This window comes from Trichechus manatus, unplaced genomic scaffold (assembly GCF_000243295.1).
Source record: "Trichechus manatus latirostris isolate Lorelei unplaced genomic scaffold, TriManLat1.0 scaffold00139, whole genome shotgun sequence".
NCBI lineage: Eukaryota > Metazoa > Chordata > Mammalia > Sirenia > Trichechidae > Trichechus > Trichechus manatus.
This window is the reverse complement of record NW_004444075.1, coordinates 3,104,200-3,125,883: the sequence shown is the minus strand read 5'-3', so window position 1 is coordinate 3,125,883 and position 21,684 is coordinate 3,104,200. Positions and strand designations below refer to the sequence as shown.

Below are 21,684 nucleotides of genomic sequence, written 5' to 3'. Positions count from 1 at the left end.
CAGCCATCGAAACCCTGCGGAGCACAGTTCTACTCTGATACTCATGGGGTCACAATGAATTGGAGTCAACTCGATGACAAGTGGTCTTTCTCGATGATCAAGTAAAACAATTTAAAGCTTTCTCTATAATAATTTATCTGCTAAAAAGGCTGAAATTTAAGAAAAAATATATTTAAATTTTATTTTCAAGAGCAATGTACATATAAGCCGTTTTGTGAATGGGGTAAGCCATTCTGGCATAAAACAATATAAAAGCTTGAAAAAAATTCTGTACACTTGTTTTTTGATAAACCTATTATCTTTGCATCCAAATGTAAAATATGCTGCACTATTAACCAGTGATTCTATGAATGGCACAAAGACCTTTCTGTTCTGTTGATTTGTCTGTCAACAAAGCCCCTCTTTAAAGGAATATTTAAGTGAAGAACCAACCACATCTATAATTTGACACGAACTAGGTAAATGTGGGTTACATACAACACTTTCAATTGCTGATAGAATCAAACAACTGTACATAAACTTTATTGCATTTAGCTCTGTACAACAGAACACTTTCATTTTTATTACAGAACCACCAGTTACGTTGTAGTACAGCTGTTTAAGTGGAAATTCCAACATCTGATTTTTCCAACAGCAGTGAGGCTACTGCATATTATTTTGCTCTGTACAAACCAAAACTAACTCCAAACTATTAAAACTGTGTAACTTCTAATGATATTAATCTCTTAAATCTGATATGTAACTTGCCATTTTTCTTTTATTCTAAATTCAAAGATCAAGTAACCTCAGAGTTAGCTTTTTTTTTCCCTGAAAGACTAAAATAAATATTTGAAAGAATAACAATGTTAGATATTAGAGATGGGACATAGAGATTGATTCAAGTTCAGTTCTGGCACTCTGAGTTTAGAATGCCAAGTATCTCTCTCAGGGTTAAAAACACTTGGATATAGTTTAGTCCTTTCGTACTCTTCTTTTGCGTACTGACTTTACTGGCCCATCTCCAGATCCCGTGCTCTCATCTGCTTCTTTCATCTAGGAAAAAGAATTATGAAAATTTTTATTTTAGTACACTGGGTAACTAGTAGAGAGCTGTAAGCAATATATATCTAATCCTCCAAGATACATGTTCTAACAATCAAATGCTATGTTATATATAGTTCTTTACTTTATGCAGCTGATCATAAATGTGTGTATACATTGATGTATTTTCCTTTGCTGAGGCTGCATTTTTAGAATAACCCTGCTTATTAAATAAGCATCTGAAAAGGGATACTATTAAGTCAATTCTAGATTTTATTTCATGACAATCTCATTGTCATTATTAACTAATGGTTATATGATATCTTCATTTTCAAAGTGGGGTGTTTGAGCACTGACTATTCATCGCAATATTTCTGAAGGTAATAAATTGCTGGAAATGGTTTTACAGAGTTCTTTCCAAGTAACATATACTACACAAAAATCAGGAGACAGGGAAAGGAAACATGAATTTATGGTTTGTCTTCTTTCTTATTCCTCCAGAATAAGCAATTTGCATGTAATTTAGTTTAAACTCATGGGACAAAAAAATGAAGGTATTATATAATATTATACATAAGAAAGTTACAATTATTTCTCAAGGTTATACTGTGGAAAGAACTGGTTTACTTTAGCTTACCGACAAAAATATGTAAGAGAGCTCAAAGACTGGCAGATGGAATTAAGGTATTTTTAAAGGAACACAAAATGTTTTGTGAAACAAAACATAACTAGAATACAGAGTACAAGTCAATGATTGGAAGTATTAAGAGAGTGACTGCTGAAATAGTTACTGTTTAAAACTCAGCTCTGGAAGAAGTTAGCTTCCCTTGGTCCCCCTAATATGGATATTCATACAGGTAACGTCCCCAAAGCCTCTTTAAAAACACATAGGGCACTTATGATCAGTGACCCAGGTATGTGTACTGAATAAGCTTTAGAAAGCAACTGAACAATAAAAGAGAAAGAAAGGTAGTTTATTTCATCATGTGCAGAGACCAGACAGAACTGTACTTCTATTATACTTCACACTAAGTAATTAGAGTGGTTAAGATGGTGACTCTGTGGATAAGACTATACAGATCTTAAAAAGCTGTATCTACAGAAATATAAGGCACCTAGGTTAAAAGCCCTCTGCTGCTAACCAAAAGGTTGGTGGTTTGAACCCACCCAGCGGCTCTGCAAGAGAAAGACCTGATAATCTGCTCCCATAAAAGATTACAGCCTAGAAAACCTTATGGGCAGTTCTACTCTGTCACACGGGATTGCTATGAGTCGAAAATCAACTCAAGAGTATCTAGTAACAACAGAGAAGTACAGAAAACAGGTTTTTTATATATACTGGGTAAAAAAAGAGAGCTTTGGTTCTGAATTATACCTTGAATGATTTCTGGTTCCATAATAACTGACTGAAAAATGGCATTTTGGAAAGTTCCTTTTTTTATCATGATGCAAAAAGGGGTAAACATATGAAGTTAATGGAGAAAGATCAGTTTATTAAATATTTGAGAAAACACATATCAGACAACTACCCAATGAATGAAATATTTCACAATGTGACATTAAAATATTGAGACAGTAAGAGTGTTTTTATAACAGCTGTAAAGGAAACTGTCTTGTAATAATCAATGTTACCTTTTAAATATTCAAATGTCTGTTTATTCTACCTTTCAACAGAATATTTTAATGATAAAGTCATAATTTTTACAGATAAGGCTGTTTAGATTTTGTAAACTCTAATCAGTTTCATTACGCATTAAAATAATTTATAGTATTTTCTTGCCTTCCTTATGGGTACATTTAAAAATAATATTTAGGCTTATGAAATATGTAACTTGCGAAAGCTGGGAGAAAATATGACAAAAAAAAATGAAAACCTTTACAAACCAGACTGTGGTCTTTATTGAATTAATTTTTTATGGATAATAATCACATATGGAAATTAGTTCATTTTCTGTGAAAAAGCTGCTTACCTCATCCTCTGATCCCGACTTGTTTGATTTATTACCTTCTTCTTGCCCTTCTATGACTTCAATTTCTTCTTCACTCTTTTCCTCAGGTTCACCTTTCTCTTCTAGAATATAGATTTTATTAAAAGCAAAGACTCAATGAATTTAGAATTTTGCTACTGAAAATTGTTAAATACAATAAAAGGATTTAGATTCTAGTATTTAAAAACAATTCCTTCAGTTAGATTTTTTGAAATTACAAACATTATTTTGCCATATTTTATAATTAAATCATCAAATCTGAGATAAGCCTAGGATTAGGAATCAACTGTAACTGTATGTCATATGAAAAGCAAAGAATATCTAGTCTTTCCTGTGTTCATGTCTTGGTAATACTTCCCCTAATTTTTGGTAATCTTTTACTCTTCGGTATGCTATTTTACTCTCAAATGTGTTATTTATTGTTCTCCGTGTATATTATCATACTTTTTTTCAGTTACTGACTTTCCTTTGGATTCCATTTAGCCAAATCTCTAACTCTGTCACTACCATTATCAAAGATATTAAGATATTAAGTGTACCCTAAGAGCAACAGGAAACCCTGGTAGTGTAGTGGTTAAGTGCTATGTCTGCTAACCAAAGGGCTGGCAGTTCGAATCCACCAGGCGTTCCTTGGAAACTCAGTGGGGCAGTTCTACTCTGTCCTACAGGGTCGGTATGAGTTGGAATTGACTTGATGGCACTGGGCTTTTTTTTAGGAGCAATATACCACTGCTCATCTATCAGTTTATACTGTGGTGCCTTACATGTTGCTGTGATGCTGGAAGCCATGCCACTGCTACTTCAAATACCAGCACAGCTACCCATGGTGGACAGGTTTCAGCAGAGCTTCCAGACTAAGACTAGGAAGAAAGGCCTGGCAACCTATTTCCAAAAAATCAGACAATGAAAATTCCACGGATCATAATGGTCTGATCCATTGTTCATGAGGTCTCCATAAGTTGGGGGCCAACTTGACAGCACCTAACAACAGTAACAGGGGCTGTATATGAGGCCATCAGTAGTTCAGTGGTAGAACTCTTGCCTTTCATGAGGGAGACACAGGTTCAATTTCCAGCCAATGCATCTAATGCACAGCCACCACCCTTCTGTCAGCAGAGGCTTACATGTTGTTCTGATGTTGAACAGGTTTCAACAGAGCTTCCAGACAAAGATGGACTAGAAAGAAAGGGCCTGGTGATCTACTTCTAAAAATCAGCCAATGAAAACCCTAAAGATTACAATGGTCCAATCTGCAATTGATCATGGCACAGGACCAGGCAGTATTTAGATCTGCTGTGCATGGGGTCGCTATGAATCAGGGGCCAACTCCATGGCAGCTAACAACAACGAGTTACAGAAAGTAAGAACTCCTACCCTACCAAAAATGGTGCGACTGGGGAAGATGAAGCTGACAATCCATCCACTCTACATCTCCTGTGTATTCCCACATCTGTAATGTAGGACCAATGTAATGTACGTGGAAATGCCTTCTATAAGGCCCTTCTGATACTTAAATATTCCAGTGGAAGTTATATATAAATGCCTTCTAAATAGTGTTATCAATATACTAAGCATTAACACATGACAAATATAAGGATTTGAGAATTTACAACCTAAGGAATCTGTTGTTTTAGATATCCTGATAACACACACATACACCTGTTTGCGTATATGTGTATATACTTTTTTTTGAGTCTGGTTTTTAAATCAACTGCTTCACATTTACTAACAAAATGTTTCGAACAGAATCAACTGTACAGAACTCAATCTAGAACGTGGCTTGGGACTAGGAGTTACACCCGGCAGGTATCACCAGGTTTATTTCTACCTATATGTGCACTGGAAACCCTGGTGGCGTAGTGGTTAAGAGCTATGGCTGCTAACCAAAAGGTCAGCAGTTTGACTCCACCAGGTGCTCCCTGGAAACCATCTGGGGCAGTTCTCTGTCCTACAGGGTCACTATGAGTAGGCATCGACTTGACAGCAACGGGTTTGGTTTTCTACGAGTGCGTAAGGAAGTCTCAATGGAGAGCCACAAAAAGCCTCAGTTTGTTGTAACACCTTTAAGAGTTTAGTATAGGGTGGGAGGGGACATATGATTCAGCAACCCTTTCAGAACATGAAATTATTTATCCTACATGATAAACTACCTGATAAATATCAGCCACTGGAAGACTGGGTGTTGATTTGGTTGCTGCAATCAAGTGCCTTATACCTAATAGCCTTCTACAAAGGCCATCATCTATACCTTCCATTTTATCTTCAACATTCTTAGAAGCAAGAAAAGTCCTTGCAAAATGCTATGGCACGTGGGATTCATACTTGCTAGGCTCTGAAGTAACTGACCAATATTTAAACCTCTATTTTTAGGAGACAGAAAACTATGCAAAGTGAGGGTGACTGCTCAGGGCACAACACCAAGTCAGGGACTGTTACTCAGCTTTGCCAGTCACATATTCTTGGGGATGCAGATGGCATAAATCTGGCAACAAGCAAGTCCAACAATTGGTGTTTACCAGATACTATACTGTTTTTATGAGCCATGCCCAGGATCCTCATTACGAATCGCCATCATCACCTTACCTTTTTCAAGAATTTCACCATCACTTTGCTTTTTTTCTTCTTCCAACTCTACTGGTTTCTCCAGGGCTGCTTTCTCTTCCTTCACTTCTTGCTCTAGTGCTCCTTTTGTTTGCGGTTTACCTATGTCAGTTTTTTTATACTCTGCATCTTCGTATTTTTTCTGTGGTGGTTTAACAGAAGCTATTTTTACTAAAAACAAAGCACTATTATAAAAACAGGTTTTTTTTTTTTTTTTTGTAAAACTGATAACGTACACATAGTGAATTATCAGTAAAAACTTTTAGAAAATTTAGCTTATTACTTTTAAGAATCACTTGCTCAGTTCACAGAACCCCCAAACACTAAGAAATTAAAAAAAAAAAAAGTTGAAGGAAATTCTTTTTCTTTACCTTTACTTTTCTTGGCCAACAAAAGGAAGTAATTAATACTACTGGCAGCCCTGCTGTCACAAGATAAATGAGCCAAAGCCAGGGGCGGTCTTCAGCAGCTGCCATTAACTGTTTAAGTACGCCAGGCTAGAGAAGAAATAAGCAGAAAAATGCAATTCATATTTTACAACCCCAGTTGGGAAACAGAGCCTACAAAAAGATTTATTGTACCTAGGCATTTCACATTAATGCATGATGAACTTGTAAAAGCTAAAATATCCTTCCCTCCCCTACCTTATACTTAGTAAAGTCTAAGCCTTTTAATTACTAGCATGCATCACTGAGTAAGACTCTGTAGAAGGTATGCTACTATGTAAATGGAAACTACTACCAGCAAGAATAATCACAATTTTCTTTTTTTACAAGGTCTCAGGCTAGAACTATTCTTTGTAGATACACATATGGTTCATTTAGAAGTGTACAACTCTCTGAAAACTCACTCTACAGTTTTAAAGGACTTATTAATAAAATTATACCTCAGAATTATTGTGCTTTATCTTTTTACATTTAAAACAAATTTCACACCTGACCTTCAGTAAAGAAACTGTTTCTCTTATTAAAATAAAATTCCAAACGCCCAAATGTTTTAGTTAGAAGAGTTCCGAAATGAGAGTCCCTTGACCCTTACCTACCCTTCTGATGGTTTCTGCTAGTGTCCAAAGAAAGCAAACGTAAAGTATACACTTTTTTCATATTAATTCATTCTAAAGATACGTTATCCAAGAGGCAGTGTGCTGAAATATTTTAGCTTTACCTTATATGTATAACGTAAGATTTGGGAAAAAAACGGACACAATAACATTAAATTTAAATTTTTTCTGTACTCTTTCAAGTAAAAAGTAGTTAAAATTAATGGTATAGTATATAGATTACTGTTTACCACTTAGGCTTGAGTTGGCAAGGTGATGAAGATACTAAGCAGTGTCACTTCTATAAACAGCAAAAAGGCTGTTGAGGTAAGACACAGGATTAAATTAAAGCTCTTATAATTTAATGAATAAAATGAGGACTTATAGTTTATAATGAAGCTGTACCATAATATAGCTAATAAAGTATTCTGTCTACACAAATCTATTCATAGGCATTTCCTTGGCACTTAGTAATTACTGCACATATATTTACCTTTAAAAGGACCAAGTCCTATTAGTATTACTTGCATTGCTACCACTATGGTCAATGCCGTACCTCATTAGCATTTGCTACCATTATTTTCATGCTCCAACCATCTGCAGCCCAGTGATCTGCTACTTCCTTTTTTGAACAGATAATAAAATTGTCAAAGTAGATATCAGAGGTCATGGACCAAAGCTCTAAACCAATAGCACGGAAAGAAGTCAGAAGAAATGGATGATCATCTTCAAAATAATCTGGATTAGGAATTTTTCGAGGACTCCAGATTCCCTGCAAGAAAAAAATTGAAGACATTTTCAAATGAAATAATTGCATTATAAATGCTACCCAAGTAATAGTAACTGCTGGATAAAATTAGCAGTACTAACTGGGGAAGAAACAGAAAACTTTAACTGATATTAATTCATAGTGATTCACTGGAAATAAAATCTTAATTTCTTCTCATTCTGTACACAACGTACCCGATGAATAATACTGCTTTGAAACTGCAAAAAGTCAAAGTAACACATGCAGAAAATTGAGTAACTAAACTTCACAAGTGATACTATTTTAAACAAAAACTTTTATGATTTAGTAAAGTTGTTCAAGGCAAGATGTCATTAAAATTCCTAAGTCAAAGTGATAAATGTATTGCAAAAATGGAGTTACTCCTTTTAACATATACCCATGGCAAGCATCACTAATCAATTACGGCTGCACCTCAGCACAACTATTCAACCTAAAAGTTCCATTACATCTTAAGTTATTAAACTGTCAATCAAAGACTCACTCCACCCTCAAATATATCTGCTCTGTGCCAGGTACTACGCCAGATATTAGGGATACAGTGATCAAGACAGACATTGTTTCTGTGTTATGTGGTGTTTAAAGTCGAATCAGGGAGACATTCATTAAATAAAAAAGCTACCAAAATAAACATTTAATAACATTTTGTGATAAATACTATGAAGAAAAACTATAGTGAGCAATTAGATTATACAGCTGTATATATATATATATATATCCATATATGTAATACTGGAAACTGTCAATGAATAATTAGACAAAATTAGTAGGTAACGTAAGAACTTCTAATATAAAAAGCTAAGAACTCTCAAAAGGTGTTATTTGCCAAAAAAAAAAATCCATATTTTAATAATACCAGAAAATAAGCACATTAACTAAGTCTGAGAATTAATTACTAAATGTATAATGTGAGTCCTCTTGATCAGAATTTATTTCTTATATTTACTTCTAAAATATAACTTTCTTCCAAAGTAAGCATTAATTGGTTATTAGAGAAGAAGTTAATGTGAATTGATTCATCTTCAAGTTTTTGTTATTACCCAAAAAATTAAAGAATGCTTCACTTTTTAAATATAGATTAGTTGGGATGTCTTTTCTTTGACCTCCTGAAATAGCCAAGGCACACTACTGCAAACCTAAAATTTAACTTCTGAAATTTGATATAACCTTATTAATTAGATATGTAAGAGAAAACATCACAAAAATTTTAACTTTAATATGGGTTTGAAACAAGTGGTTATTACCTGGTAATTAGGATTATCAATCATTGGAGGTCTCCATACTCCTTTGAATTTGGGGTTATCTATCATGGGAGGTTTCCACTCACCACACCCAACCCGACATGCTGGATTAGGAATATGAGGTGCTTCCCATTCTCCATCCATGTCTTCATTCCTTAGGATATGAGAACAAAGAAAGCAAAATTGTGACCCTGATTCTCTCCTGTCAGTCATGTAAACTTGTAGCAAAATAGCAAGTAAGAAATGTTTGAAACTGGCATTTAAAGATGAACAATGTTTACCAGTCATTAGGTTTTTCAGCAGTAGGATCTGGGATAAATTTTGGTTCATCATCCAGCCAACCATCAGGTTTAACAATACTTGAATCTTCAATTTGGGCAGGTTCACTTTCATCCCTGTAAATACAGTATTTTGTGTTAATTATTAATTATTTGAAAAACATGTCACAAATTTCAGAAGGTACCCAAAAGGTATTTCCTACCCTGTTGCTTCTGCCTCCTACCTCCTCCCCCATCTCCCATCACCTAAATCTTCCGCTAACACGAGTCAAGTTTTGCATATACTTGCTGTTTTACTCTCTGCATAATGTGCATGTGTATGTTTTTTTAAACAAATACTATTTATTTTATAAATAGTATTTTAGATCTTGCTTTTGTCACTTAAAAATTTAGTCACTGTCAACAAGTATTTATGTGTCAAGATGTTCTAGGAGCTCCTTTATTAAGACATATATAGCTGCTTCATTTTTCTTAACAGTTGCATAGTTTTCTCTGTGGTGGATATACCATGAATTTAACTTTTCTCCTTTTTGAGGGACGTTCAATGTTTCCAAAATTTTACTATCATAAGCAATGCTATAATGAATAGCCTTTAGTATATGCCATTTTTCTCCTGTGGAGATATATTTATGAGTATGTGCATTTACAATTTTGACAGTGTCTTCCAAATTACTCTCCATAAAGGCTATACTCCACCTCCAGTCCTACCAGCAGTGTATGAGTGCTGATTTTCTCCCATCCTTACCAACACAGTGTTAGCAAACCTTTTAATTTTCGCCCATCTGACAGGTGAAAAATGGGATCTCACTGTAATCTTAGTGTGCATTTTACAGACTAATACATAAGAATCATTCTATTTCTTTTCTCTAGACAGTTTATTACCTTTATATTAAATAATTAGTCCTCTGTCAGCTGTATGAATTGAAAATATTTTTTCAAGTTTGTCATTTGTTTTTTGACAGAGTTTATGGTGTTTTTTGCTTCTTTTTTTTACCATATACAGGCAGTCCCTGGGTTACGAGCGAGATCCATTCCTACGTGTGTCTTTAAGTCCAATTTGTAGGTAAGTTGCAACAGGCGCATACATTTCTTATTCAGCCTTACTTTAGTGCAAGAAAAGGCTCAAAGCCTTTCCAATGATTTAAAAGCTGCACACGCAGCAAGTGAAGGTGACAGTGACGAAGAATTTGTTGCGAGTAGAGGTTAGGGGTTGGTTGATTCAGTCGCTTCAAAGTGAGGGCAAATTTACATAACATTAAACGGCAAGCATGAGTGGTTCGTAGTAAATCAGACGTTCATAACCCAGGGATCTAAACTGTGTATGATCCTAGGTGGCAGAAACTCTTTGCACTTGACGGCTAACCTAAAGGTTGGCAATTTGAACCCACTGGTGGTACTGCAGAAGAAAAGGCCTGGTGATCTATTTCCACTAAGATTAAAGCCAAGAAAACCCCAAGGAGCAGTTTTACTCTGTGAAACATGGGCCACTATGAGTCAGAATCAACTCAAGGGCAACTAACAACTATATATGTATATATGTATGTATATATTATAGGTGAAAAGTACTCACAGACACATACATATATACATATAATCTCCTGTATACAGCAATTAGTGAATGCACATTATTCATTTTTCACAAGCACATGGGGCACTCAAAAACTGATTATGAACTAGGAGAGAAAGTAAGTAACTTCAAGAAATTGACATAAAACATACTAATTTCTCTGACTACAAAGCAACTAGGTTATTAGGCAATAATGAAAAGACAAGACACTCTACTTTGAAAATAAAAACATTAAAACATTTGTTAAAAGAAATGTCAAAGAAATCATAATGAAAATTTAAAACATTTAGAAGAAAATACACCCTATCCTTACTTATTGACATAGTTAGGTTCCAAAGACCAGGTTGTTATGCGAAATTGGCATTATGTAAAAATGAAGGATGACCACATGAGAACACAAAATGGAGGATGACTACATCTTTACATACCTGCCAAATTACATCATTACATAACTGCCAAACCACTGAGAATCATAGCCCAGCCAAGTTGACACATAACCTTAACCATCATAGCCATCGTTATTCTCACGTCCCCCCTCAGCATCTGTTACTGCCAGATGTACGTCGTTAATGCTCAAAGTAGTTGGATAGCAGAATTTCACTATGTTGTAAATGTGAAATGTCGGATAACAAGATAGTCGTTAAGTGAGGAGAAGGTGTAATATTAAAAATCCTATATATAGTCATCTAAAAAAAAAATCCATTGCCATCGAGGAGATTCTGACTCATGGTGACCCACGTGATAAAGAGTAAAGCTGTTCCACAGGGTTTTCTTGGCAGTAATTTTTATGGAAACAAATTGCCAGAACTTTGTTCCGTGGCACTGCTGCGTGAATCTGAACTGCCAACCTTTAGGTTAGTAGTCTAGTGCAAACCATTTGCACCACACAGGGACTTCTATATAGTTGTCAGGACTTCCGAAATGCAGCAAAAACGATTCTTAAAAGGAAATGTATGGACTTCAATGCCTATACTGAAGGTGATAAGCCTTTAATTTAAGAAGCTAGAAAAAGAACAGAATATGCCCAGAGAAAGCACATGGAAAGCAATAACAAAGGGAAGAAATTAATGAGAGAACAAGGATAAAACAGAAAAGATGAAAGCCAAAGGTTAGCTCTTTCATACAAACAATATTGGAAACAGAAGATACTAGTGATTTTGGATAAAGCACAAATTAAAATATAAAAGAATAATATGAAAAATTTCATACCAATAAATTTTACAACCTGGACAAAATGGAAAATTCCTAGAGAAAAATTTAACTTACAAAAACTGACTGAAGAAGTAATAGGAAACATGAAGAATTTACCACCATTTAAAAAACTGAATCAATAGAAGCTTTCCCATAAAAAACAGCCTCGGCCCAGGTGGTCTTCAGGTGAGTTTTATCTTTTGTAAACTGCTAGAGAATAGCAGAAAATAAAAGAACACTTACCAACTTATACTAAGACGCACTCTAACCTTGAACAAAAATTGACAGTCTCACTCAAAAATTCACAAATAAACATGATCAAATTGAACTGCCAGAATAGAAAAAATGCAAATGAACCACGACTAAGATTTATCACAGGAATGAAAGCATAGTTTCACATCATTCACAGACATATTAAAAACTATTTGATCTTAATGGGTGCTGAAAAAGTGTTTGATAAAATTCAAAATCCATTAAAAACCTCTCAGCCAACAAGGAATGGTAAAGAACTTTGTTTCATAACCAAAATCTAGACAAAATCATTCTTAATGCTGAAATATGAGAAGTATTCTCTTTAAAACCAAGAACATTCAAGCAAGCCCAGCATCAAAACTTTTACTGAACACTTTACTGCAAGTCTCATCCAGCACCGTAAGAAAAGAAAATCTAATATATGTTTTAAGGACAGGAAAGGAACAAAAAAAATGTCATTCACAAGTGATATGACTCTCTACATAGAAAACATACAAGCATGTACAGACATAAGACAGGGCAGGAGAATTTAGCAAGGTGGCTAAATATTTGTAAAACCTACATACAAAAAACAACTCTTTCTGAACCAAAGCAACATAATTTTTTGAAAGAATAATGATAAATCCATGAAACATAACATGGAGGAATCCGAGGGTCATTATGCTGAGTGAATTTAGTCAGTCACAGAAGGAAAAATATTGTTAAAACCACTATTATAAGAACTCAAGAAAAGGTTTAAACACAGAAGAAAACATTCTTTGATGGTTATGAGGGTGGAGAGGGAGGGTGAGGGTTATTCACTAACTAGACAGTAAACAAGTATTACCTTAGGTGAAGGGAAGGACAGCACAGACTACAGGGGAAGTCAGTACAACTGAACTACCCAAAGCTAAGAAGTTTCCTGAATACAATCAAACACTTCGAGGGACAGAGTAGCAGGGGCGGGGGTCTGGGGACCATGCTTTCAGGGGACATCTAGGTCAACTGGCACAACAAAGGTTATTAAAAAAATGTTCTGAGTTCTACTTTGATGAGTAGCATCTGGGGTCTTAAAAGCTAGCGAGCGGCCATCTAAGATGCATCAACCGGTCCCAACCCACCTGGAGTAAAGGAGAATGAGGAACACCAAAGTCACAAGGAAAAGTATTAGCCCTAGAAAGAGAAAGGGCCACATAAACCAGAGACTTCATCAGCCTGAGACCAGAAGAACTAGATGGTATCTGGCTATCACCAATGACCACCCTGACAGGGAACACAACAGAGAGTCCCTAATGGAGCATGAGAAAAAGTGCAGTACAGAAGTCAAATTCTAGCAAAAAGACCAGACTTAACTAGAGTATCCCCAGAAAGCATGGCCCCTGGACTCTCTGTCAACCCAGAACTAAAGCCATTCCCAAGGCCAACTCTTCAGACAAACATTAGACTGGACTATGGGACATAAAATGATACTCATGAAGTGTGTGCTTCTTAGCTCAAGTAGATACATGAGACTAAATGGGCAGCTCCTGTCTGGAGGTGAGATGAGAAGGCAGAGAGGGTCAGGAGCTGGCTGAATGGACACAGGAAATCAGGGGTGGAAAGGAGGAGTATGCTGTCACAGTACAGGGAAAGCAATTAGGGTCACATAACAATACATAAATTTTTGCATGGGAGACTAACTTAAATTGTAAACTTTCACTTAAAGTACAAAAATTAAAAAAAAAAAAGAAGACACAAACTGAGATAAGTTATTTGCAACACATAACAAAGTAGTAGTACCCAGAAGATATACGGAGCTCCCAGAAATCAATGGTGCAATGGTTAAGCGCTTGGCTGCTAACTGAAAGGTCAGCAGTTCGAACCTACCAGCCACTCTGTGGGAGGATGTGGCAGTCTGCCTCCATGATTAAAGGCTTTGAAACCCTATGGGGCAGTTCTACTCTGTCCTATAGGGTTGCTATGAGTTGGAATCGAATTGATGGCAATAGTTTGGTTTGGTTTTTTTTTTTTTAGAAATCAATAAGGAAAAAAACAACTCAATTAAAAAAAGGGTAAAAACCATGTCATAGATTTTGCAGAAGTGAAATACCAACTTACAAATAAATACATGAAAAGATACTCAACAGAGAAATAAAAATTAGACCACAACAAAAAACAATTTTATACTCACTAATTGGCAAAAAATTGTCTGACACTGCCCAAATGATGAAGAGGATGTGAATCAATAGGGACTCATATGCTACTGGGAAAAGCAATAAATTTATACAAATGCTTTGGAAAAACAATTTGGCAAATCACTTGTAAAGCTGAATACCTGCATTCCTATGACCCAGCAATTCGATTCCTAGGTATATACACGTGCACCAAAAAAACCATAAAAACATGAAAGAATATTCATAGTAGTGTTGTTCTAAATAGTAATTAAAAAAAAACAAAAACAAAACTGGAAACGACCCAAAGATCCATCCAAAGAAGAAAAGATAGTGTTATTATTTATATACTAAAACACTATACAGCAATAAAAATGAATTTACTATATTTACTATAGCTATATCAACAAACACAAGAATTTTTAAAATAGAATAAAAACCAGCTACAAAAATCTATATGCAACAAATCATTTTTATAAAACTGAAAACAAGCAAAACTCACAATATATAATGTTGAAGTATATATGCTTATAAAATAATTTTAAAAGGCCAAGGAATGAATGATAAATGTTAAATTCAGTACAATAGTTACCTCTGAGGATAAGATAGAGGAAAAGAATAAGGGAGAAGTACTCGGATAGAGGTGGGGTGTTAGTATTATTCCAGTTCTTAAGTTGGGAGGTTGAATTTATGAATTTTCACTTTATTATCATTCTTAAGAACATAGAAATAAGTTACATGTTATTTCACATGTAACAAATATTAGGTTATATAACTTTTCTAAAGTATCACGATACAGAGGGACTTGCTACATATGATATTGACATAAATTAGAAATCCACAGTAAGCAAAAAAGTATAGAACCTCCATAAAAATGTAGAACAAAAATTCAAACTCACAAAAAATGACCAGACTTACCGGTCTAACAGAGACTGGAGAAACCTTCAGAGCATGGCCCCCGGAAACCCTTTTAACGCAGTACACTGAAGTCACTACTGAGGTTCACTCCTCAGCCAAAGATTAGAGAGGCCCAGAAAAGAAAATGAGACTAAATGGGCACACCAGCCCAGAAGCAAGGACAAGAAGGCAGGAGGGGACAGGAAGGCTGGATGAATGGAAATGGGGAACCTAAGGTCAAGAAGGAGAGAGTGCTGACACGTCATAGGGTTGGCAACCAATGTCACAGAACAATGTATGTATTAATTGTTTAATGAGAAACTAATCTGCTCTTTAAACCTTCATCTAAAGCACAATAAAAAAAAGTCTGGTACTCATACAGGAATAGATAGATCAATAGAAAACAACAGACACCAGAAACAGACTTTCATATTTAAAAAATTAAATGACAATAAAGGTGCATTTTTACATAAAGGGAAGGATAGATTATTTAACACATACTATTTTGTTATGTAGTTAACCATTTAGACAAAAAAGTTGGATCTCATATCATACCTAAAATCAAAATAATTTCCATTTCATTAAAATTGAATCCACCAGACTTAATGGTCTGACTGAGACTGGAGGAACCCCGAAGACATGGCCCCCGGACTCTCTGTTAGCTCAGAACTGAAACCATTCTTGCCAACTCTGCAACAAAGATTACACTGGACTATGGGACATAAAATGATACTCGTGAAGAGACTGCTTCTTAGCTCAAGTAGATACATGAGACTAAATGGGCAGCTCCTGTCTGGAGGTGAGATGAGAAGGCAAAAAGCGACAGGAGTTAGCTGAATGGACACAGGAAATCTGGGGTAGAAAGGAGGAGTGTGCAGTCACATCGCAGGGAGAGTAACTAGAGTCACGTAACAATGTGTGTACAAATTCTTGTATGAGAAACTAACTTGAACAGTAAACTTTCATTTAAAGTACAATGAAAAAAAAAAACAACTGAATCCAAAACAATACATAAAGCTACTAAAAGAAAATAAAGAAGGCAGAGAAGTTAGTTCTCTGAGTGAAATCAAAGTGAGAAACTAAACAGGAAAAGATCAACAAATTTAATTATGTAAGAATAAAACTTTTTGTATGGTAAAAGAAAACAAAACATACCGTAAATAAGGTTAAGACAAGTTTCTAATTTGAAAAGTATTCATACCATCTATGACCAAAGTGGGTTAATAATCTTAATATGGTATATTTATATAAATCTATTCTATATAAATTTAAAAGCAGTGCTGGTGGCACAGTGGGTAAGCGCTTGGCTGCTAACAGAAAGGTTGGCAGTTCGAACCTACCAGCCACTCTGTGGGAGGAAGATGTGGCAGTCTGCTTCCGTGAAGATTACAGGCTTAGAAACCCTATGGGGCAGTTCTACTCTGTCCTGTAGGGTCACTATGACTCGACAGTATCAACTCAACGGCAATGGGTTTCTGGTTTTTTATATAAATTTTAAAAGATTTTGATAAATCAAAGCTAACAGGACAAACTTAATAATTAAAAACTTCCATGAAAAAGTAATTTATAAATGAAATACAAACAGATGATGAAAATTATTCCACTTTGGTAGTAATCAGTGAATTGCATGTGAGAATAGAGAACTAGGTTTCCTCTTGTTATCAAGATGAAGCAGCAAAGACTAAATTTACTCTTCCACCTCAAGCAATTAATAAAATAGACAAAATACATGAAACAACTGTCCTCAGACTTGAGGTAATACACAATGCAGGACTGTGCTTATACAGAGAGAAGGTTAAAAAACAAGGGAAGTCCTACATTGCCTCATCTTACTGTGTGAAGGCAGTTTTCAAATGGTAACTCCTCACTGAGTTGAGGAAACATCACAGCTCAGAGAAGCCAAGGGAGCTAGAATACGTGGGGCAGTGAGTTGCACTGAGAGAGAGCTCCAGAGGGCTGCAGAAAGAGTCTCTGGAATCACTGGCTCAGTACTAGAGTGTACATAACAGGAAATCACCCAAAATGAGGGAAAGAACCACAGGAAAACAACAGGCAGAACAATTTCTGGAGCATCCAAAGCAGGAGTAGCTTATGTTTCCATGAGCCCCCAAGAAAACAGCTTGTTAATACACAGCACATTGGGTATAGTCCTCACAAAGAGATCTTCTTTGTAGTGTGAATAAATTAACCCTAGGCTAAAGGCTGCTCTGGACCCACCCGAACAGTGCTTAAAAACAAGCCTTGAATCCAACTAATTCCAAGTAACTTAACTACACACTGTTTGAAGAAACTCCATAAAATCTAGCAAACAACAACCTAAAAGTCATAATGTCTGACATACAATAAAAAATCAAGAGGTCATGCAAAAATATACAAAAATACAACCCATAAGAAGGAAAGAGGAGCCCTGGTGGTGTGGTGATTAAGAGGTCGGCTACTAACCAAAAGGTCGACAATTCAAATCCACCAGCCCCTCCTTAGGAACCCTAAGGGGCAGTTCTATTCTGTCTTATAAGGCTGCTACACGTGGGAATTGACGCGACAGCAATGGGTTTTTTTTTTTTTTTTTTTTGGTTTTAAGAAGGAAAGAAAATCAGCAAAAAGAACCAAACCCTTAAATGACAAAAATGATGGAATAAGCAGATGAAGACATTAAAACAGACATATGTAAATGCGCTCTATATATTCAAAAAGGTAGAGGAAAATAGAGTCACTGTACCAAAAAGAATTGGTGGATGTTCAACTATTTCAGGAGGTATCATCTGATCAAGAACTGATGGTACTGAAGGAAGAAGTCCAAGCTGCACTGAAGACAATGACAGAAAGCAAGGCTCCATGAATTGATGGAATACTAACTGAGATGTTTCAACAAATGGATGCAATGTTGGAAGTGCTCATTCGTCTATGCCAAGAAATATGGAAGACAGCTACCCGGCTAACCAATTAGAAGAGATCCACACTTGGGCCCATTCCAAAGAAAGGTGATCCAACAGACAGTGGAAATTAATCTCCATTAATATTACACACAAGTAAAATTTTGCTGAAGATAATTCAAAAATGGTTGCAGCAGTACCTTGACAGGTAACTGCCAGAAATGCAAGCTGGATTCAGAAGAGGGCGTGGAACGAGGGATATCACTGCTGACGTCAGATGGATCTTGACTGAAAACAGAGAATATCAGAAAGATGGTTTACCTATGCTCTATTGACTATGAAAAGGTATTCAACTGTGTGGATCATAACAAATTATGGTTAACACTGCAAAGAATGGGAATTCCAGAACGTTTAATTGTGCTCATGAGGAACCTGTACATAGACCAAGAGGCAGTCATTAGAAAGAACAAAGGGATACTGAGTGGTTTAAAATCAGGAAAAGGTGTGTGTGAGGGTTGTATCCTTTTACTGTACTTATTCAATCTGTATGCTAAGCAAATAATCCGAGAAGCTGGGCTATATGTAGAAGAACACAGCATCAGGCGGGGCCAAGATGGCAGAGTAGTCAGAAGCATCTGGTGGACCCTCTTACAACAAAGATCCAAAACAACAAGTGATTCGATTATATATGTCAATCTGGGAGCCCTGAACATCAAAGGCAGAGTTGAGGAACTGGACTGAGTGGCAGGGGGAAGGAGACACGGTTCAGAAGCAGCGAGGAGTTGCCAGACCTGACCCACCGAGAGCCTGAGCCCTTCAGACATGAGCAGCTTGTGGGTGAGCGGTGAGGCAGCTAAGCAGCAGTACTTGGGAGGCATGTTTTCCACACCAGGAGAGACCCCGACACTGAGAGTCTACATGGCCACCCAGAACCAGTGAGAAGCAGCCCTCGGTCTGGCGAAAGATAAGTGATTGTGTACGGCCTACCACACGGATCAAAAACAACAACCCACAGGGAAAAACCTCTCTCCCATTTACCTCCCCGCTCCCTGCTCTGCACTGGGTCCTGGACTGGCTTCAGCAATTGCTAAGTCCCCTGGGCCCGAAGTAGGATCCGTGGAGAGTGAACAAATTAACAAACAGAGGGAACAATAAACTGCCAGCTCCCCTAATCCAGGAACCCAGGGTAGGCACAGCTCCTTTGCCTAGGCACAGACATAAGGGATCCATGGACTTTGAGCACTTTTCCCCCTGCAGAGACTTGTGTGGGCCCATCTCAACAGCACAGGCCGTCATTACTGCAGTACAACAGGGTATATACCAGAAGTCTAATTTTAACTGTTTCAGCTGTGAAGTGGCAGGTTCTTGACATATGACACTGCTCTGCCCATTAAGCAGGCTCCTCACCTACCCACATCAGGGGCCTGAGGACTGGTGGCTCCATAAAAAAACTAGAAAAATATAAAGACTCAGCAAACACAAAATCAACAACAATGAAAAAGATGAAGAGAAAATACATAAAGAAAAACGACTCAGCACAGAAAGTGGAACAAAGAAACTGAACAATACACACAAAAAAAGACATCAAAATGACAGCACTAATAACAGGCACCCCCCAGTCCTTACAGACAACAACATTAGGTGTTCACAGGCCAGCTGCAAAACCCACCCACCTATGCACTCTAGGGAACAGGGACACACCTTCCCCCTGGACACTCGGGGGCAGCCATCAGCCCTCTGCCTTGCTCAGAGTGTGTTCCCCTGTTGCAGCCAGATGCCTGTGCTAACACCAATCACCCATACCTGTCTAGGACTGTAAGTGACAGCCTATACCACACACTTGGTGGCTATCTACCTGGGCACCTGAGCTGAATCCAAACAGGAGTGGGAGGACTCCTGAGCTCACATACCTAATAACAGATCTAACCATCTGGTGACAGGACATTAGAGCTTCAAGGGTGCCAATAATACAAACTAGCTTATATGCACAGCCTATTTGGGCATATCAAAACAAAACAAGAAGCTAGGCCACAGTAACCAAATATAAAATAAATATAATAACTTATTGATGGCTCGGAGAAAACAGTCAATACCAAATCACATAAAGAGGCAATCCATGATGCCTTCAGCAAGCTCCCAAAATAAAGAATCTAGAAATTTTCCAGAGGAGGAAATTTCTTGCTATTACCGGAGGCAGAATACAAAAGATTAATATACAGAACTCTTCAAGAAATTAGGAAGGAAATTAAGCAAAACACAAAACATGAAATAGAGGAAATTAAAAAGATTAGAGAAGAGCATAATGACAAATTTAACAGGCTGCAAGAATCCACAGAGAGACAGCAATCAGAACTCCAGAAGATTAACAATAAAATTTCAGAATTAGACAACTCAATAGGAAGTCACAGGAGCAAAACTGAGGCAAGAGAAGTCAGAATTAGTGAGACTGAAGATAAAGCACTTGACATCAACTTATCTGAGGAAAAATCAGATAAAAGGATTTTTAAAAAAAATGAAGAAATCCTAAGAATTATGTGGGGCTCTATGAAGAGGAATAACCTACGAGTGACTGGAGTACCAGAAGAGGTGGGGATAACAGAAAATAAAGAGAGAATTGTTGAGGATTTATTGGCAGAAAACTTCCCTGATATCGTTAAAGATGACAAGATATCTATCCAAGATGCTCACTGAAACCCACATAAGGTAGATCCCAAGAGAAAGACACCAACAACATACTACACTCAAAATTGCCAAAAACAAAAAGAGAATTTTAAGAGCGGCTAGGGATAAACGAAAAGTCATCTACAAAGGAGAGTCAATAAGAATAAGCTCAGACTACTCAGCAGAAATCATGCTGGCAAAAAGGCAATGGGATGACATATATAAAGCCTTGAAGGAAAAAAACTGCCAACCAAGAATTATATCTCCAGGAAAACTGTCTCTCAAACATGACGGCGAAATTAGGGCATTTCCAGATAAACAGAAGTTTAGGGAATTTGCAAAAACCAAACCAAAACTTCAAGAAATACTAAAGGGAGTCTTCCGGTAAGAAAATCGGTAACATCAGATAACAACTCAATACTAGAACACAAGACAGAGCAACCAGGTATCAACCCAGATAGGGAAGTCACAAAAGTAAATCAAAGCTAAAACACTGAAAATTGGGAAACAGATGTCGATATGTAAAAGATGACAACATTAAGACAAAAAAGAGGGACTTAAAAAATGTAGACGGAGATTTTTCATATGGAGAGAAAGTCAAGGTGATATAAAGAAATAAAAGCTTGGTATAAACTTAGAAAAATAGAGGTAAATATTAAGGTAATCCTACAAGTCGAAATAAAAAAACTAGAAAAATATAAAGACTCAGCAAACACAAAATCAACAATGAAAAGATGAAAAGAAAATATATAAAGAAAAACGACTCAGCACAGTGGAACAAAGAAAGTGTGAACAACACACAAAAAAGACATCAAAATGACAGCACTAAACTCATACCTATTAATAATAACGCTGAATGCAAATGGACTAAATGCACCAATAAAGAGACAGAGAGTGGCAGATTGCATAAAAAAACACGATCTGTCTATATGCTGCCTACAAGAGACACACCTTAGACTCAAAGACACCAACAAAAACTCAAACGATGGAAAAAATATATCGAGCAAACAACACTCAAAAAAGAGCAGGAGTGGCAGTATTAATCTCTGACAAAATAGACTTTGAAGTAAAATCCACCACAAAGGATAAGGAAGGACACTATATAATGATTAAAGGGTCAATACACCGGGAGAATACAACTATAATAAAGATTTACGCAC

At 36.5% G+C, this 21,684-nt stretch overlaps 1 protein-coding gene across 1 annotated transcript in view; it reads right to left on the bottom strand.

Annotated features, from left to right (window-relative positions):
* Positions 1-500: 500 nt before the first annotated feature.
* Positions 501-21,684, bottom strand: part of CLGN (calmegin) — a 64,570-nt gene continuing 43,386 nt past the window's right edge. The window contains exons 9-15 of the mRNA XM_004385474.3: positions 8,958-9,071; positions 8,680-8,830; positions 7,205-7,420; positions 5,981-6,106; positions 5,592-5,751; positions 2,991-3,091; positions 501-1,032 (exon numbers count right to left, since the gene is read on the bottom strand). Of these exons, the coding sequence (XP_004385531.1) occupies positions 952-1,032; positions 2,991-3,091; positions 5,592-5,751; positions 5,981-6,106; positions 7,205-7,420; positions 8,680-8,830; positions 8,958-9,071 (949 nt within the window). The 3' untranslated portion in view covers positions 501-951. The remainder of the gene's footprint in view (positions 1,033-2,990; positions 3,092-5,591; positions 5,752-5,980; positions 6,107-7,204; positions 7,421-8,679; positions 8,831-8,957; positions 9,072-21,684) is intronic.